Raw genomic sequence first — 16,076 nt, 5'->3', positions numbered from 1 at the left:
TATATTTTACTAACTAGACAAAAATCAAAAAGTAATGACCTTTTGCAGAAAGAATAAGGTGTTTGGCTTCTCTGAGCTTTATAATAGGCATTAGAACTTTTACAGTGAAACTTTAAGGGCTGTCTGTACACTAAGGACCAAATGCCAATGAAACAATGGAAGTTTTGACATTGACTTCAATGGAAGCATGATTTTTTGACCTTTAATATGTGTAACTTTACCGTAGTCCTTTAATTAATTCAAACATCCTGCCTGTGAGTCAGAGCAGTTACGTTGGTCCTTATTGTTGTGAATGGGACTTAGGGATAATGATGGATAACCAACTGTGTGATGCAGGAGCTAAGACAGCAAACATGATCCTTAGATGTATAAGCAGGAGAATATCGAATAGAAACAGAGCCGGTGGTATTAGCACTGTATATAGTGTTAGAGAAATGGCTACTGGAACACTGTGTGCTGTTCTGGTTCCACACTAAAACTGATGTTGAAAAATTCAAAAGGGTTAAGACAAGAACTACAAGAATGATTTAATGTCTGGAAAACTTGCCTTAAACTGAGACACTAAAGAAGCTCAATGTATTAGTTTATCCAAGACAGGGCCGGCTCTAACTTTTTTGCCGCCCCAAGCAAAAAAGAAGAGTGCCGCCCCACCGTACCCCCCCCCTCGCGAGCGCCGTGCCACTGAACCCCCCCCAGCGCCACACTGCCTGAAGCCCCGCCCCGAGCGCTGCGCAAGCCCCCACACTCCCAGCGCTGCGCAAGCCCCTGCCCCCCCCGCACCGTGCGGCCCGAAGCCCTGCCCCTCGTCCGAGCGCTGTGCAAGCCCACACCCCCCACAGCGTTGCGCTGCCCAAAGCCCCGCCCCTGAGCGCCATGCCAAGCCCCTGCCCCCCAAGCACTGAGCCACCCGAAGCCCTGCCCCCCCCAGCGCCGCGCCGCCAAAACAAAGAAAAACCCCTCCAGTGCTGCCCCGAAAAACCAAAAAAACAAAACAAAACCGAGTGCCGCTCCACCCCAAGGTGCCACCCCAAGCACGTGCTTGGTAGGCTGGTGCCTGGAGCCGGCCCTGATCCAAGAGAATGTTAAGAGGTTAATTGCATGCACAGTCTATAAGTAACAACATGAGGAGAAGACTTCTGATAGTAGGGGGCTCTTTAGTTTAACAGGCAAAGGCATAACAAGATCTAGTGGCTGAAGCTAGACAAATTCAGGTGTGGTTCAATGTTTGGTGGAGTTTGGAGAATTTACTGAGCTTTGCCCGTCTTCAGACATATACACATACCTTTCAATTTGTACTAGCGATCTGTACATTTGAAGCATAGTTGTTGGGTTTTAATTTCACAGATAGTGCCCAATACATTAGCCCTACATAGGAAGTGTTGTAACTGCCCTATTGTGTTTTAGTTGTGGCAGGATTTGAAAATCTAACTTGATAGCATCTCATTTAAATATGTTAACTAATAACATGCTCCAAAATCACATACAGACTTAATGTGACTCTTTATACATCCTTTAGGCATATCTCTAGTTACCTGAACTTTTTGCATAATAGTTTGAAAGACTGTATTAATTAAAAAGTCTGTTAGTAACACCTGAGTACAAGAAGAGAAGGAATTTGATTTTAAACAGGTGGCTTCAGCCCACAGAAAGGGTAAGAAGGAAACTGAAAGGGGCAATTGTAATAACCTTGTCAATTAGGATGACATACACAAACAACAGCTGGTGTCCCAATGACCGGGGTACTGCTATAAGGAAGCTCTCAGCATTGTTGGAGCCCAAAGTGGGTTTCATTTCAGACTTGCTATTACAAAGGCTACAGTGAAAGAAGCAGGGAAGGTTGGAATAAAATAAAAGTTCATATAACAGTGAAAACTATTCCTTACTATAATGTGATCTGTGTACTTTAAGTAGGTATTGCTGGTTTTGCTTCTCATTTCAATGGTAAAATTAAGCACAACATGGAATGTACGTCATGATCTTGTGGCCCTAACTGTACTGGCTCTATTAAAATATACCAAGACAGGCCCATGGCCTATTTTATAATAGTTATGGGTGAAAAATCAAAGTCTGAAAAGCAGAAAGAATATCTTCCCTCAACCTTTTGTAGCAGAATAACACATTCAAGTATCAGCAATGTAGTTACCCTTATTAGATTGTATCAAAATGGACTACAATCATTTGACTGATTTACCAAAAATTATAGCTCTTTAAGGTTTTTGGGTGATGGTAATTATGAAACACTTTCTGTAATTATGTTGGATGTCTGTTGTGTATGTTTAGTTATGACAGAACTGAAAAACCTACCTAGCTGCAAATCTTTTCAGTTGTTTAGTTTAGAAGTTAGAGTCAATTTATGGAAGTCTGTGTTTACTGTCTTTCGAGCTTGATCATGACATTGGAATGTTTTTTTGGAAAAAAAAACTCTATAAAATGAAATCTGCATTTACTGGTAAGAAGCACAGAGCACTTGGCATCAGCAATGAGGCTACAGTATCTCTTTGAAGTGAAGCAAATAAGAATACTTGCTGGTTCCATTTTGGGTTTAGAAGATAATTGGCTGATATGTTCAGCAAGTTCTAAAATTAACTGTAATAACAGAGGAGCCCAAAGTCATCAGTGGCTTAAAAAATGAAAATATGAAATGCACATGTCAGAGGAAAAGTATGGAAAATTGTAAACAAAGTTACAATAAGCAAAAAGATTAACAAGACATGAAGTAATTTATCTGTTGACTAAGGCTTCATCTGTTAGAATGAGGTTATTAATTGTTTGGGTTTGTTTGTTTCTGCGACGTGTACTGTGTGTGAATAATTCTCAAGACTCATCCAGCCCCTGACACACTGCAGCCCATCAACATTGTATCTGGAGTTGCCTGATATAAGGAAATGTCCTATTTTAGGTATGGTGGTGATTTCAATTTTAAAGAATTTTTAAGTGCTCAGTCAATTAATACCTCATGCATATTTTCAACAATAGCTGCCTAGCAACCAGCAAAAAATATTCTGGAGAGCAAGAGAGGCTGAGATGAATGAATAGAAATGTGAGCTCCCATTTCAGGTGAGTTAAGGAAAGGCATTAAGGCTGTGCTGTATATTTGGCTCCAAAAGTTAATATTCATGGAAATGGGGAGGTCTTGAGATAACAAATATCCAATTTGTCTTTTCATCCAAATAAAAAGACAGCCTAAACAAGATATAGGATTTCATCTACACACCATGAAATGAGTCCTGAGTCTGTTAGTAAACTAAACAAAAGACCTCATCAGTTGTGGGAGGGAGGCATTGTAGCACCCTATCTGCCACATCCCACCTGCAGCTGGACAGCCTTCAACACTTCAAAATTCTGGTGGTTTCGGGGGGCTCTTTAGACCCAAGTCTAAACACATAAATAAACCCTCACTATGAGACTTTGACCTTTCCTACCATTCTCCTTCCATTTTCTGATTCTCCACTTAGCGGTAGGTATTTTTTCCTCCTCTGTTTTGATTCTGACATGAGTTTAGCTACTCCTATTTCATGAGCCTTGAAAGTTGAGCTGCTTGGGAATTTCCCACCAAAATGCTTTTATGGAAAATGCTATTTCCACAAAAACAAATTTTTCCAGAGGGCATTTGTTTTGCTGAAATGCTTCTATTTTCCATCAGTGAAACTGAAATGAAACATTTTATTTGGGATTGGGTTGGCCCAAATCAAAATATTTTAGTTTGTCCAACTGCATTGAAAAGTTTCATGTTCAGTCATTTCAACAATAATCTGTGTTCACCTGGCTGCTGTGGGGCCTCATGGGAGCTGTAATTCAGGTGCCTCATGCCTCTGTGGGCTGGTTTGCCTGGCTAGACTACATCTTCTGTGATATTCCACAATCTCCCCCGTTGGTGAACTGACATGGTACATCACGAGAGAGTTAGTTTGGCAAAGGAGCCCTACCCACAGAGGAGACCTGGCGCATGAGGTACTCAAATAACAACTCCCACAAGGCACAGTGGCGGCTCAGGGGAATACAAACTATGGCTGAATCAAATTGAAATGAAATATTTCATTTTGGAAATGTTCCAAACCAATATTTATCAGAACTGTCTGTTCCATAAAAACAAATTAATATTTTGACTTTTTGTCCTGATGTGGGATGAAACAAATTTCAAAATGCTGGAATTGGACAGAAATTCTGAGTTTTGACAAGCTCTTCTTCAAAGGTAAAGGTTAATGATGAGATTCTGATATCAGATTCTCTCATGTAAATCAAAAGGTGCTCCACAGGAGTCTATGAAGTAATTCTGGATTTACACCAATGTAATTTAGATCAAAATGTGACATTAAAGCTACCTAGGTCTGATCCTGCTCCCACAGATGTCAATGCAAAAGTGACATTGATTTCAGTGGTGTAGAATCAGACCCTATGTCCTCTGAAAGCTGAGTCTCAGCTTTTGGCAAGAATTGTGGCTATTTGCATTGTGGTAGTGCTCCTGGGGCCCATATAAAACATTGGTTTACTAGATTTAGTGGTTTGAGAGATTAGCTGCTAAAATGTTGTAATCAAAGTATGTGGGGGAAGCAAGATTGTAATCAAAATACTATGATTTTTAAGTTTGGTGTTTTGTGACTTGGCAGGGCCAGAAATAAATCGTTTATATCTTGGAGATCTGAGAATCCCACACTTTCCAATGGTAAAATACATTTATTTCTGGGCTTAATGGTTGATGAGATATTGGATGTAAATATGTCAGTGATACTATAGATCAATACAGGTTTTTTGGCACTGCTCCATGACTAAATATAACAATCCTGAGCCAGTGTGATTAATGTTCATTTCCAGGTTTAGTAGAAGATTCCAAGATAATTCCATAGGCAAATGCAGTACCCGAAGTCGCTGTTTTGGACCTTATCTTTGCATACTCTATAACTTCCTTTGTTACATTTTTTCTATTTGCAGTAACCGTCTAGCAACCGTCCAAAGGTTTGTTGGTACAGACAACTGTTAACCTAGGCATCTCATCAATTCATGTTGATTCATGCTGAAGCATAAATCAATCAATCAATCATTTTTTTACACCCAAACTATTTCACACATTCCTTTTGTCTTTGTAAACTGCCTTGCTTCATTTTTACCTAAAGGTGGTGTATAACAAATATTTGCATTTCCAACATCACTAATTGTCAGCAACTCAATATGGTATAGTACCATGCTGACTCTCCTGTAATATTGTCAGTTGAGCGGTATTTATCTGTAATATACTCATGGAGGGTTTGGAGTGTGAATTTTGGAGGGGGGAGATCTCTGTTTTTAAAGGCTGCACTTCTGAGATTTAACATTCTCTCTAATTTTTAGTAAAGATCTATTTCTTTTTTTCCTTCTAACTCCTATACATTTCTACCAGGCTATTGTTTAATTTCAAGATGGTGTCTTTGGTAGAAAGATAATCAAATATAATGTCTTCCACAACCGTTTCCTATGCATGACTGCATAAAGCTTGTGTAATAGTTTATTATTGTAAAATTAGTATAGCATAGAATAGAACAAACCGGGATCATAGCCAGATGAAATAGACAATGAATAGTTATATAAGATTTTGAAGCATATGTCGTAGAACACAAGCGCACTGTATTTTCTTCTCAATTGTCTGCTGTTTGTTAATGTTTCCCTTTCAACATGATTACATCTCAGTTTAATAGCACTTGCCATTTCAGGGTTTACAGTGCCAGCATTGACATAGTTATATCCCCTCCGTGCTACAAGTACTGCATGTATATATTAAAACTGAGCTAGGTCTGGTTAGCTAGTGGGTTCTTCAAGAGACATGCACTTATAAAGTTAAGTGATGTATGTAATTGTTAATTTTGTGTTAACAAGTTTGAAAAGTGTATTTCACCAATAATTATAATGCTTAGTTCTATGAAAAGTGTGACATTTTAATTTTTGTCAAATGATTTCCTACCTCTACTCTCTGGGTTTTCATGGCAGGATATTATTTGTAATCAAGGTAAAAGCATTATTTATTAAAGTTCTAAAATATTATATTACTGCAAGTTTCTAAACCAGTATCTCCTGGTTTAGAAAAGCATTTTATTGATTTTTTTTAAATGTATATTTGAATTTAAACTTCAGGTCCACGTTATGGATTCCATATTATTTTAGAAGCAGATATGTTTTAGTTCTGCTAAGACTTAAAGTTGCTTTATAAGAAACAGTGAATCTTATACATCTAAGCTAACATCATCACTGAAGTTTAGAACTGTGCACATTTGGAGTCTCATCTTTCCAGAATTTTTTTGGTCTCGCCAAGCCTGAAGAAGAAGCTTCAGAATGACAGAACACTGTTGTTACTCACTGTGGCTATATCTACACTAGAAACACTACAGAGGCGCAGCTGCAGCAGTGCAACCCATAACATTGTAGTGTAGACACTTACCACAGCGATGGAAGTGGTTCGTCTGTCACTGTAGTAAATCTACCTCTTTGAGAGGCACTACCTAGGTCCGTGGAAGAATTCTTCCATGGACCTAGCAGTGTCTACACCGGGGCTTAGGCTGGCTTAACTACATCACACAGAGTTTGAATTTTTTCACAGCTCTGGGTACGTCTACACTATGGGATTATTCCGAATTTACATAAACCGGTTTAGCAAAACAGATTGTATAAAATCGAGTGCGCGCGGCCACACTAAACACATTAAATCGGTGGTGTGCGTCCACGGTCCGAGGCTAGCGTCAATTTCTGGAGCATTGCACTGTGGGTAGCTATTCCGTAGCTATCCCATAGTTCCCGCAGCCTCCCCCACCCCTTGGAATTTCTGGGTTGAGATCCCAGTGCCTGATGGGGCAAAAATCATTGTCGCGGGTGGTTCTGGGTAAATGTCGTCAGTCAGTCCTTCCTCTGGGAAAGCAACGGCAGACAAGCATTTCACGCCTTTTTTCCCTGGATTGCCCTGGCAGATGCCATAGCATGGCAACCATGGAGCCTGTTTTGCCTTTTGTGACTGTCACCGTATGTGTACTAGATGCCGCTGACAGAGGCGATTCAGCAGTGCTACACAGAAGCATGCTTTTGCTTTTGCATGACAGCAGAGATGGTTACCAGCCATACTGTACCATCTACCATACCATAAATTGGTAATAAGATGATCATGGTTACCAGTCCTTTTGCACTGCACCATTTGCTGCTGTCATAAGTGCCCCTGGCTGAGATCAGCCAGGGGCGCAAAAGCCAAATTTGGGAATGACTCCCTGAGTCAATCCCTCCTTTTTGGTATCTAAAAATAGAATCAGTCCTGCCTAGAATATGGGCAAGTGTACTAGAGAACCACTGTATCAGAGAACCAGAGAGCACAGCCGCTCCGTGTCAGATCCCGCAGAAATTATGAGCTGTGTGCTATTCACAGGGGGTGCTCCTGCAACAACCCCACCTGTTGATTCCATTCTTCCCCAGCCTTCCTGGGCTACCGTAGCAGTGTCCCCACACTTGTGTGATGATGTAATAAAGAATGCAGGAATAAGACACAGTGACTTGTTAGTGAGAAATGAGTGGAAGGCAGCCTCTAGCTGCTATGATAGTCCAGACAGGACATTAAGCAGTGTGGGGGAGAGGAGCCCAGCATCCCGCTGCTAGTCCAGGGGCAATTGAATCTTTTCTTTACACATGAAGGGTGGGGGCTAATAGAGCTCAACCCCCTGTTGCTATGATGAAGACGGTTACCAGCCATACTGCACCATCTACCAGGAAAAATTAGGAGCAGGCACCCTTGATCGACCTGACGGATGCTAGTTAGCATGGTTACCAGCCCTTTTGCACTGCCCCATGTGCCAATAGGCTGATGATGAGGACGGGTACCAGTCATTTTGCACCATCAGCCACCCATGGCGGGGGGGAGCAAGGATGTTGGTGTTCAGTGCTGCAGCATCGCATCTATCTGCAGCATTCAGTAAAGATAGGGTGACATGTAAAAGAGTCAAGAGAGGATTGTTTTCCCTTTCACTTCTGGGGGTGGGTGGGGGGGTGTGTAAATTGCCGAGCTATGCCCTGACCCACCGCGGACACTGTGTTTGACCCTAGAAGCATTTGGAGCTCAGCCAAGAATGCAAATGCTTTTCGGAGACTGCAGGAACTGTGGGATAGCTTGAGTCCTCCAGTCCATGAGCATCCATTTGATTCTTTGGCTTTCCGTTACGCTTGTCACGCAGCAGTGCGCTGAGTCCCTGCTATGGCGTCTGTGTGGAGATTTTTTAAAAATGATTTTGAATTTCGTCTTCTGTAACGGAGCGCTGATAGAACAGATTTGCCTGCCCTTACTGCGATCACATCCGCATGGTCCATGCGGGAGCTCTTTCTTTATTTTGATTTAGGACTGCATCGCCACCCATGCTGATCGGAGCTCTACATTGGGCAAACAGGAAATATTCAAAAGTTTGCGGGGCTTTTCCTGTCTACCTGGCCACTGCATCCGAGTTCAGATTCCTGTCCAGAGCGGTCAGTGGTGCACTGTGGGATACCGCCCGGAGGCCAATACCGTCGATTTGCGGCCACACTAATCCTAATCCGATATGGTAATACCGATAATAGCGCTACTCCTCTCGTTAGGGAGGAGTACAGAAACCGGTTTAAAGAGCCCTTTATATCGATATAAAGGGCCTCTTAGTGTGGACGGGTGTGGCGTTAAATCGGTTTTACGCTCCTTAAACCGGTTTAAACGCGTAGTGTAGACCAGGCCTCTGAGTGATCTAGTTAAGCCAACCTCACTTTGTAGTGTAGATCAGCCCTGAACAAAGGTTTGGGGTATAGCTGATTTCATTTTGACTTCACAGCAAAGTAAAATCATCCCATTCACCAGTAGAGAGGAAGGTACTAGAGAGAGAAGAGTGGGATGAATACAAAACAAAATAAGAATATGAATGGAATAAAACAATTAGTGTCTGATACAAAGCCCATTGACATCAGTGGTCATAGGATCTACCATATACTACATTTGAACAGACACAAAGTTGAAAATGGGTGTTCATTACTATGTTTTGGTACTTGAATTTGGATGAATGAAAGAGGAGGAGGAACTACTCATTTATTGTTTACTTTGGCTGGCATTTTCAAAGGTGCCTAAGGGAGGTAGGATCCCAAATCCGATTGAAATTCTATGGGATTTGCGTGAAGAGTTTCCTCAAGTGCCTCTGAAAATCTAATCTAATCATTATAAATTATTTGGAATTTCTATTTTAAACATTCCTACTCTGTGGTAGGCTAGTTGAGTACACTGTGGCTTCAAACAAAAATGGCCAGGTGGAAGACCTATTCAGAAATGAGAGCGTAAGCTTGAAATCTTAGATAAATATTAGGACTAATATACTTGCCACAGTAAATAATAGGGCTGTAACTAACTTCCCCAACACTTTTGATTGACAGCATCCTCAAAGTAGTTTGCTCATGGGAAGCAGAACCCTGAGATAAAGTTTCAGCCTGAATTTATGTATATTTGGGAGGGGAGCAGGGTACATTCCTACCAAGAAGAAAATCCTGGTTGTCTGAAATAACGTTGTGTGATGAATCAGTAAAGTTTTATTGTTCATATCCTCAGAGGTCAGTAATACTGACGTTTGGAATGCAAACCAGACAGATAGCATATGTAAATACTGTATGTGCCTCTCCTCTGGCTACAGCTGTGGTCAGTGACAGCTATAATTCACTTTGCACTAGAGAAATAATAGTTTCTCTCTAACTTCTTCATTTAGAATGTTGATTTAAAAGGAAACATGGTTACATTTTTGAAATCCTTAGCCACAGTGAAGACTTCCAGAGATTTGATAGCCATTCAGAATGTAACATTATGTCTAGATTTAATGTGTCTTGAGTAAATATTGACCAGTATTGACCTTTGCTTTGCCTCAGTCAATATTTACCTCTTGAGTTGATGAATCTTGATATTCATCTCAGCAGAAGTCCATATCTTCTTAATACAATACATGGAAATCTGGTAGAAGTGCTCATTTCTTATGGATTGGCTCGAGCTGTTTGAAGCTAGTGAAAAGTAGCTACATAGACACTGCTGGTGTTTATTCTCTCTAAGCTGTGACTTTTGTCATGTCTCCTAAGCTAAGCAGCATCAGGCTATATAAGCACTTGGATGGGAGACTTTGTGGGAAAATCCAGATACATAGTCAGTTAATTTGTGGGTATTGTGTTTCCTTCTGCCAGAACAGAATCATTGCCCCAGGATGGTGTTAAAACACTGTGCTGAGGTCCTTCCAGATGATATGTAAACACGAGGTCCTCACGCATTGTGGTCATTAAAAATCCCATGGCATCTTTCACAAGGCATGGGGTATTAACCCTTGTGTCTGGCCAAACTGCAATTTAGAATAAGGTAATTATACACATATTATTGCAGTAATACTTAGGAGCCTTGGTGGAAATTGAGGCCCCTAGGAATTACCCACTATTGTGTAAATACATGGTAAGAGACCAGCTTTACCCTGAGGAGCCTGGATCCTTTAGTCAACTCCACTGAGGCTCTGCAAAGTGTGCAGAGCTCCACCTGTGACCCATACAGAATTCATTTATGATCAGGGCCTGGATACATACCTGAATTCCCACTCTAGTTTCAGGCATGTAATTTTGCCTGTGCTAACGTGGTTGTGTAGTGTTGCTGTGTGCTGTTCAACAAATTCCCCATTTTACCTCAGAGGTGGCTGCACTTTATTGATGAAAAAGGTGATTCCTATACCTATAATCTGTATGCTGAGAGAGATTAAAAATGGAAAAACACTGCAATCCATTTGGAAAGAATGTGCTATATAAATATCAGATTATGCAAATCTAAACTATTCATCTTTCAAATGTTCATTTTGCCTTTTCCCTGATTATACTTTTTGAATTGCCATATGTACTACTTGTGGCATTTCTGTCTTGTCAAACTAAAAAGAGAAATCCTTATAATTAACTGTTTATGGATTTCCATTCCCAGATAGATCTATATTTATCTTTTTTTAAATGTGTAAACATTGAGTAATATTGTAGGTGGATTTTAAGTCCTTTTAAAAAAAATTCCTCAAACTTGTTTTTTATAAACATTATAAGTCACTAACAAGGGCATATGTTTGAGAGAAAGGAATTAGGAAAGAAGAGGATTTTAAAGTTGCACAATTGCATTGGGAAAAAAACAGAACAAGCAAATCATGTATTTCTAAAGATCACACTGTTGTTTAATGTTATAGCAACATTCTTTCAGGAATGCTGATGATACACAGGAAATAAGTGAATAATTCTAATTGCAAAACTCTGTTGGTTTGTTATATTTCAAATGTTAAGATATAATCAGCCCTGGAGTTGTGTTAAGAATAACAGGACATTTAAAAAAAAACTGACTGAAGCAATAGTGATTTATCAAAGTAGCACTCAAATTAAATAAAGATTTGGCAGGATAGGCTGGAAAGTGCATTTATGTTTTCATGTACTCTTTTTTTTCCTGATGTACCCTTATTGGCTTGTTTTAATACCGGTGTTATTTACATTTCAGGGATGGGCCTGTTATGCAGGAAATTGTCCAAACCCCTACAGCTGTATTTTACATTGAAACGTTTTTTTTTTTTAATGAAGTGATTGTGCAGACTTAATTTGGTAATCTATTATTAAATTTATAGTTTCAGGCTGTATATGGTATTTTTGCTTTGTATAGAATGAAAATGGGTACATATGAAGATATATACCATATATACACCTGGTTTTGTATATTAAATCTTTACATATGTTGTCCATTTTCAGAACAAACTGATTCTTTTGCAAACTCAACTTCTCTTCTATGTTAGGGAATTCTACAGACTCATGTGTTCCCTAGGTTCATATAATAGCTGAACCAGGTTATAAACCAGTCTATTTTTAGTTATGAATGAACTATGGTATATAGAATGCAATAGGTACTGTAATTTCTATTCAGAGGTTCTAGCTCATAACATCACTGTGCCATACACTGCAATTATAGTGGTAAACATAATCCAGGCATCATGTTTCAAACAAAGAATTGTAATTTCCACAAAGTTAGAACTTCCCCTCATTCTCTATAAGAAATATTATCTGTACAGTGAATCACGTAATATTAAATTAGGATAAGTTCTGTGATCTTTATTCTTGACAATGTTCATCCCTGCATATTTTTAACATGATTGTACAATTTGTGTATATTTCCCTCTCTCTTGCTGCTATTCTGCATGACATTCATGTAACACTAGAGGGCAACTGAGAGTTTTCTTTAAACTAACAAAGCTGGAGATGGTTTTAATATCAACTAAGTGTTTAAACTCAGTGAGGATTTATTTCCCTGTCTGCAAATTTCTACATATGTAACCTCTGAGTTTCCATTGACAGCAAATAATAATCCAAATAAAGTTCTTCTGAGGGAAAATATAGACAGAGTGGTTGAGAAGGCTGCTTTTGCCCAAATAAGGATTTTTTGGAGACCCCATGTGTTAGATAATGATCAACCGACAGTTGGTCATGAGTTAATAATGCTGGATGCTGAAATATGCATACTATGTGGTATAAAACCGTTCTGTAGATGGAGACAAACATGGCTATAGTTAGACATCAGAAACACATGGAAATGTGTAAACTGTTTAATAGTGTTTCTGTTTAATCCACCCAGATAATTTCCTAAGAATCAACACGGACAGCAAAAGAACATTACACAACCGTCTTCACAGTTAATGTTAAAACTTGCTCTATGTTACTAAAATGTAAAGAATAATATAATTTCACTGGATATAGATTTTTATTTAAGTGCTTAAGAATCGCACAAAGATGGGCCTGATTCTGATCTTATTTACACCTGTGTAAATTGGGAATAATTAAACTGAACTCAGTGGGTTTACACTAGTGTAAATGAGATTACCATCAAGGCTGTTATATTTAAAACCACAAACCTCTCAGGTATTATGGTGAGGTCTATGGTTACTATTTCCATTCTTGCACTCCCTGAAAAAGCTCCAGCTGGTGGAAAATACAGTTTCCCATTTGCTGAGTAACTCAGGTCACTGTGGACACATCACCCCAGTGCTCTCCCTGCTCCAAGTCTGAATCCTCAGGAATGCAGACCCACATCAAGGTCTCTGTTATGCTATTCAAAGGCTCAAAGCTCTAGCTACCTGAAAGATAATTTCTCATTCTGTGATCACGGCCTCTCATGACAGCTGTACTACAGGGGCTCGATGAAACTGCCGAGGGAGGCTTATGAGAGTGGGACGCAAACTGTAACAGGAGCTGGACCTGGACTATTGAAATCATTCCTGCAAGACATAAGAATGACTGTGGTCCTCTCTGCTTTCTGAACTGAAAATACAAAACTAATTTCTTTGACGTGGCTCTCTCTCAATAGATATATCAACTATGCGCACACAAAGTGCGCAGACTCACTCATTCACTTACCCACATACACACAAACAAAACTCCTATAAACTAATGAAGATCCATCTCCTACTGGATGGGACGATACAAAGAGAGGGTGAGGGATTGTTATTTCTAACTCAGAATACTTGTTAGGTGTAGGGATACTATAGGACAGTGTTTCTCAGCCTTTCCAAATTCCTGTACCCCTTTCAGGAGTCTGATTCGTCTTGTATACCCCAAGTTTCACCTCACTTAAAAACTACTTGTTTACAAAATCAGATATAAAAATACAAAAGGGTCACAGCACACTATTACTGAAAAATTGCTGACTTTCTAATTTGTACCATATAATTATAAAATAAATCAGTTGGGATATAAATACCGTACTTATATTTCAGCGTATAGTATATAGAGCAGTATAAACAAGTCATTGTCTGTATGAAATTTTAGTTTGTACTGACTTAGATAGTGCTTTTATGCAGCCTGTCGTAAAGCTAGGCAAATATCTAGATGAGTTGATGTACCCCCAGGGTTACACATACCCCTGGTTGAGAACCACTGCTATCGTAAGAGGGTCATATACATACCTAGATATAGAAAGATTACTGGAAAGAAATGTGGGTCTGGAAAATTGCTGAAAAGAAGGCGGAATGTTGGTGCCACCAACATTAACTAACTCACATAAATAGACACATTTTTTAGAACTTGGCTCGTAAAGCAGCTAGAGAAAAATTGTGATCGTTGTGGCCCCAAAATATTTTTTCAGTTGATCACAATGTTGCACAGTGGAGATTCTGAGCACCTAGAGTAGAATGTTCACCAGTAACCCAATGACTTCAATAGAGGCAGGGTTAAGCCAAGGCTGAGCACTTTGGAAAATCCCACCCTTGCTGTCTGGGTGCATTTTCCACCTGATTTCCTTTCGCCCTATTCATTCTAATGGAAGTTACATGTAGATCTCAAGAACGGAGTACACACCATAGTTCCTGCTAATCTTGCTCCTTGCGTCCTTATCCAATGTGAGTGTCTCTAACAAATTATAATGACATCCCAGTGCAGTGGTAGAGTGCTGAGAAAAGGAAAGGGTGAAACTGAACCCATAGCACTCTTATGTTTAAAGTAAAGCAGTTTTACTTGCCACAGTGATGTGATACAAATGGGTAATGCAATAATGGGCTTAAATAACTTATTTGTCATTTCCACATGCAAACAGTAAGGTGTTCATGGCTTCATAGCTCTGACTATCAATCCCAAAAGCAAGGTTCCTGGAAGCATTCCTTTTTACTCCTCTTGTGTGAATCTCTGTGTATCTATTTAGGGTCTTGTACAATGCCCATTTCTTACCTGTCTGTCAGCTCATCCAATCTGTCTAATCTTTCTATCTGTGTGGGAATGATTGGGTATGTAGCTATCTTATTATCAAGGTATGTAGGTCATGTCTTCATTGAGTAGTGCTGACTCTGCTAGAGAGCACTTTAATGAATGCTAGTTTTTGTCAGGGATAGAAGGAAATGCTGCCAGGAAAACCTCCTTAACATGTGCTGTATGTTCTTGTTTGCCTTTTATTTTGTAAAGGTTCCTAATGAGAAGTTAGTTGCTATTGGTACATTGTGTGTTTTGCCCAGTTTGGATGAGATTAGTTGATTTACATGGGTTTGCAGTGCACTGCCACTTGTCGCTGCTGTGTTTGCAGTCCTTTTGTCTTGGCTATTACATAATCAGTTGTTCCTGTTCACCCTTTTGCCCTGGTTTTTAACACGGAATATTCTAAAGAGTCAGATTTTCTCTTGCAAGTGCTGTGATCTGCATACAGTCTTGTCTGATACCAAGTTCAGAGTCCACTGTAATTGGAGGCAACATACAGAAGTGTCCATTGAAGTTTGTGGGTGTGGAGGCTAAAAGTCAGTTTCACATTGGGGGAAAGAAAAACTTTAATGAACAAGGGTCAGATACTCTACCACAGTCCAGACATGTCCTACTTTATAATTAAGTCTGATAGCTGCTTCTTCGTGGGCTAAATCCTGCTCCCCTTCCTCACAAATGTAATCCTATTGGACTGGATATAGGATTCAATTCAGCAAGGCTGTTCAACATGTGCTTAACTTTAAGCATGGTGACTAGTCTCACTGAAGTCCAATAGAACTGCCTACATGCTAGTTAGGTGTGTGCTTCAGTGCTTTGTTGAATCAGGGCCTTAACCTTTAATGTCCATCTTCTTGTGAATATTCCAAAAACTCACCCTTTTCTTAAATGCTAACATAGCAAAAAGTAAGCAAGAAGCCTTTATAGCAAAAGTTTTGAACTCTAGCCATATAGCAGAGAAGAAAATTAGTCCAAGCGCCTGATCCTGCATGGTTCAGTGCCTTCAATTTGTATTGTGTTCAGTGGAATTTGAAAACATTCAGTCTTCTGCAAAATCAGGCCCTTAATTATCTAGTATGATATGTGCAATACATCCAGTGTTTCTATTTTTAACAAAATAATTAAAATAGTCATCCACACAATGTTGGTCTTTGCTTTTTTTTAAGTGGTAGTCTGGGGAGGGGAAAAGGGAAACCCAGATTCAATCTGCAACAAGTCAAATGTCTCCATATTAATCCCCACAAAAAAGTGTCTGTTCCACTTATTTCCAAATGAGGAATGTTTTCTTTAGAGAGGCAGCAAATTGATTTTCCCCACATTGAGAATAGAATATCTCATTTCCAAAACAAAACCTTTAG

The 16,076-nt window shown here is 39.6% G+C and overlaps 1 protein-coding gene across 10 annotated transcripts in view; it reads left to right on the top strand.

Annotated features, from left to right (window-relative positions):
- The window catches only part of ARID5B (AT-rich interaction domain 5B), a 148,844-nt gene that overhangs the window by 80,793 nt on the left and 51,975 nt on the right, over nt 1-16,076 (top strand). The window contains exons 1-2 of one of the 10 annotated variants that reach the window (XM_039481439.1): nt 3,020-3,057; nt 4,608-4,663. The exons of the other annotated variants lie outside the window; for them this stretch is intronic. Coding sequence (XP_039337373.1) covers nt 3,029-3,057; nt 4,608-4,663 — 85 coding nt within the window. The 5' untranslated portion in view covers nt 3,020-3,028. Of the gene's footprint in view, nt 1-3,019; nt 3,058-4,607; nt 4,664-16,076 lie in introns of those variants that run through there. 10 annotated transcript variants of the gene reach the window in all.

This window comes from Mauremys reevesii, linkage group 7 (assembly GCF_016161935.1).
Source record: "Mauremys reevesii isolate NIE-2019 linkage group 7, ASM1616193v1, whole genome shotgun sequence".
NCBI classification, from domain to species: Eukaryota; Metazoa; Chordata; order Testudines; family Geoemydidae; genus Mauremys; species Mauremys reevesii.
The sequence above is the reverse complement of the archived record's forward strand: the minus strand, read 5'-3'. Positions and strand labels throughout refer to the sequence as shown.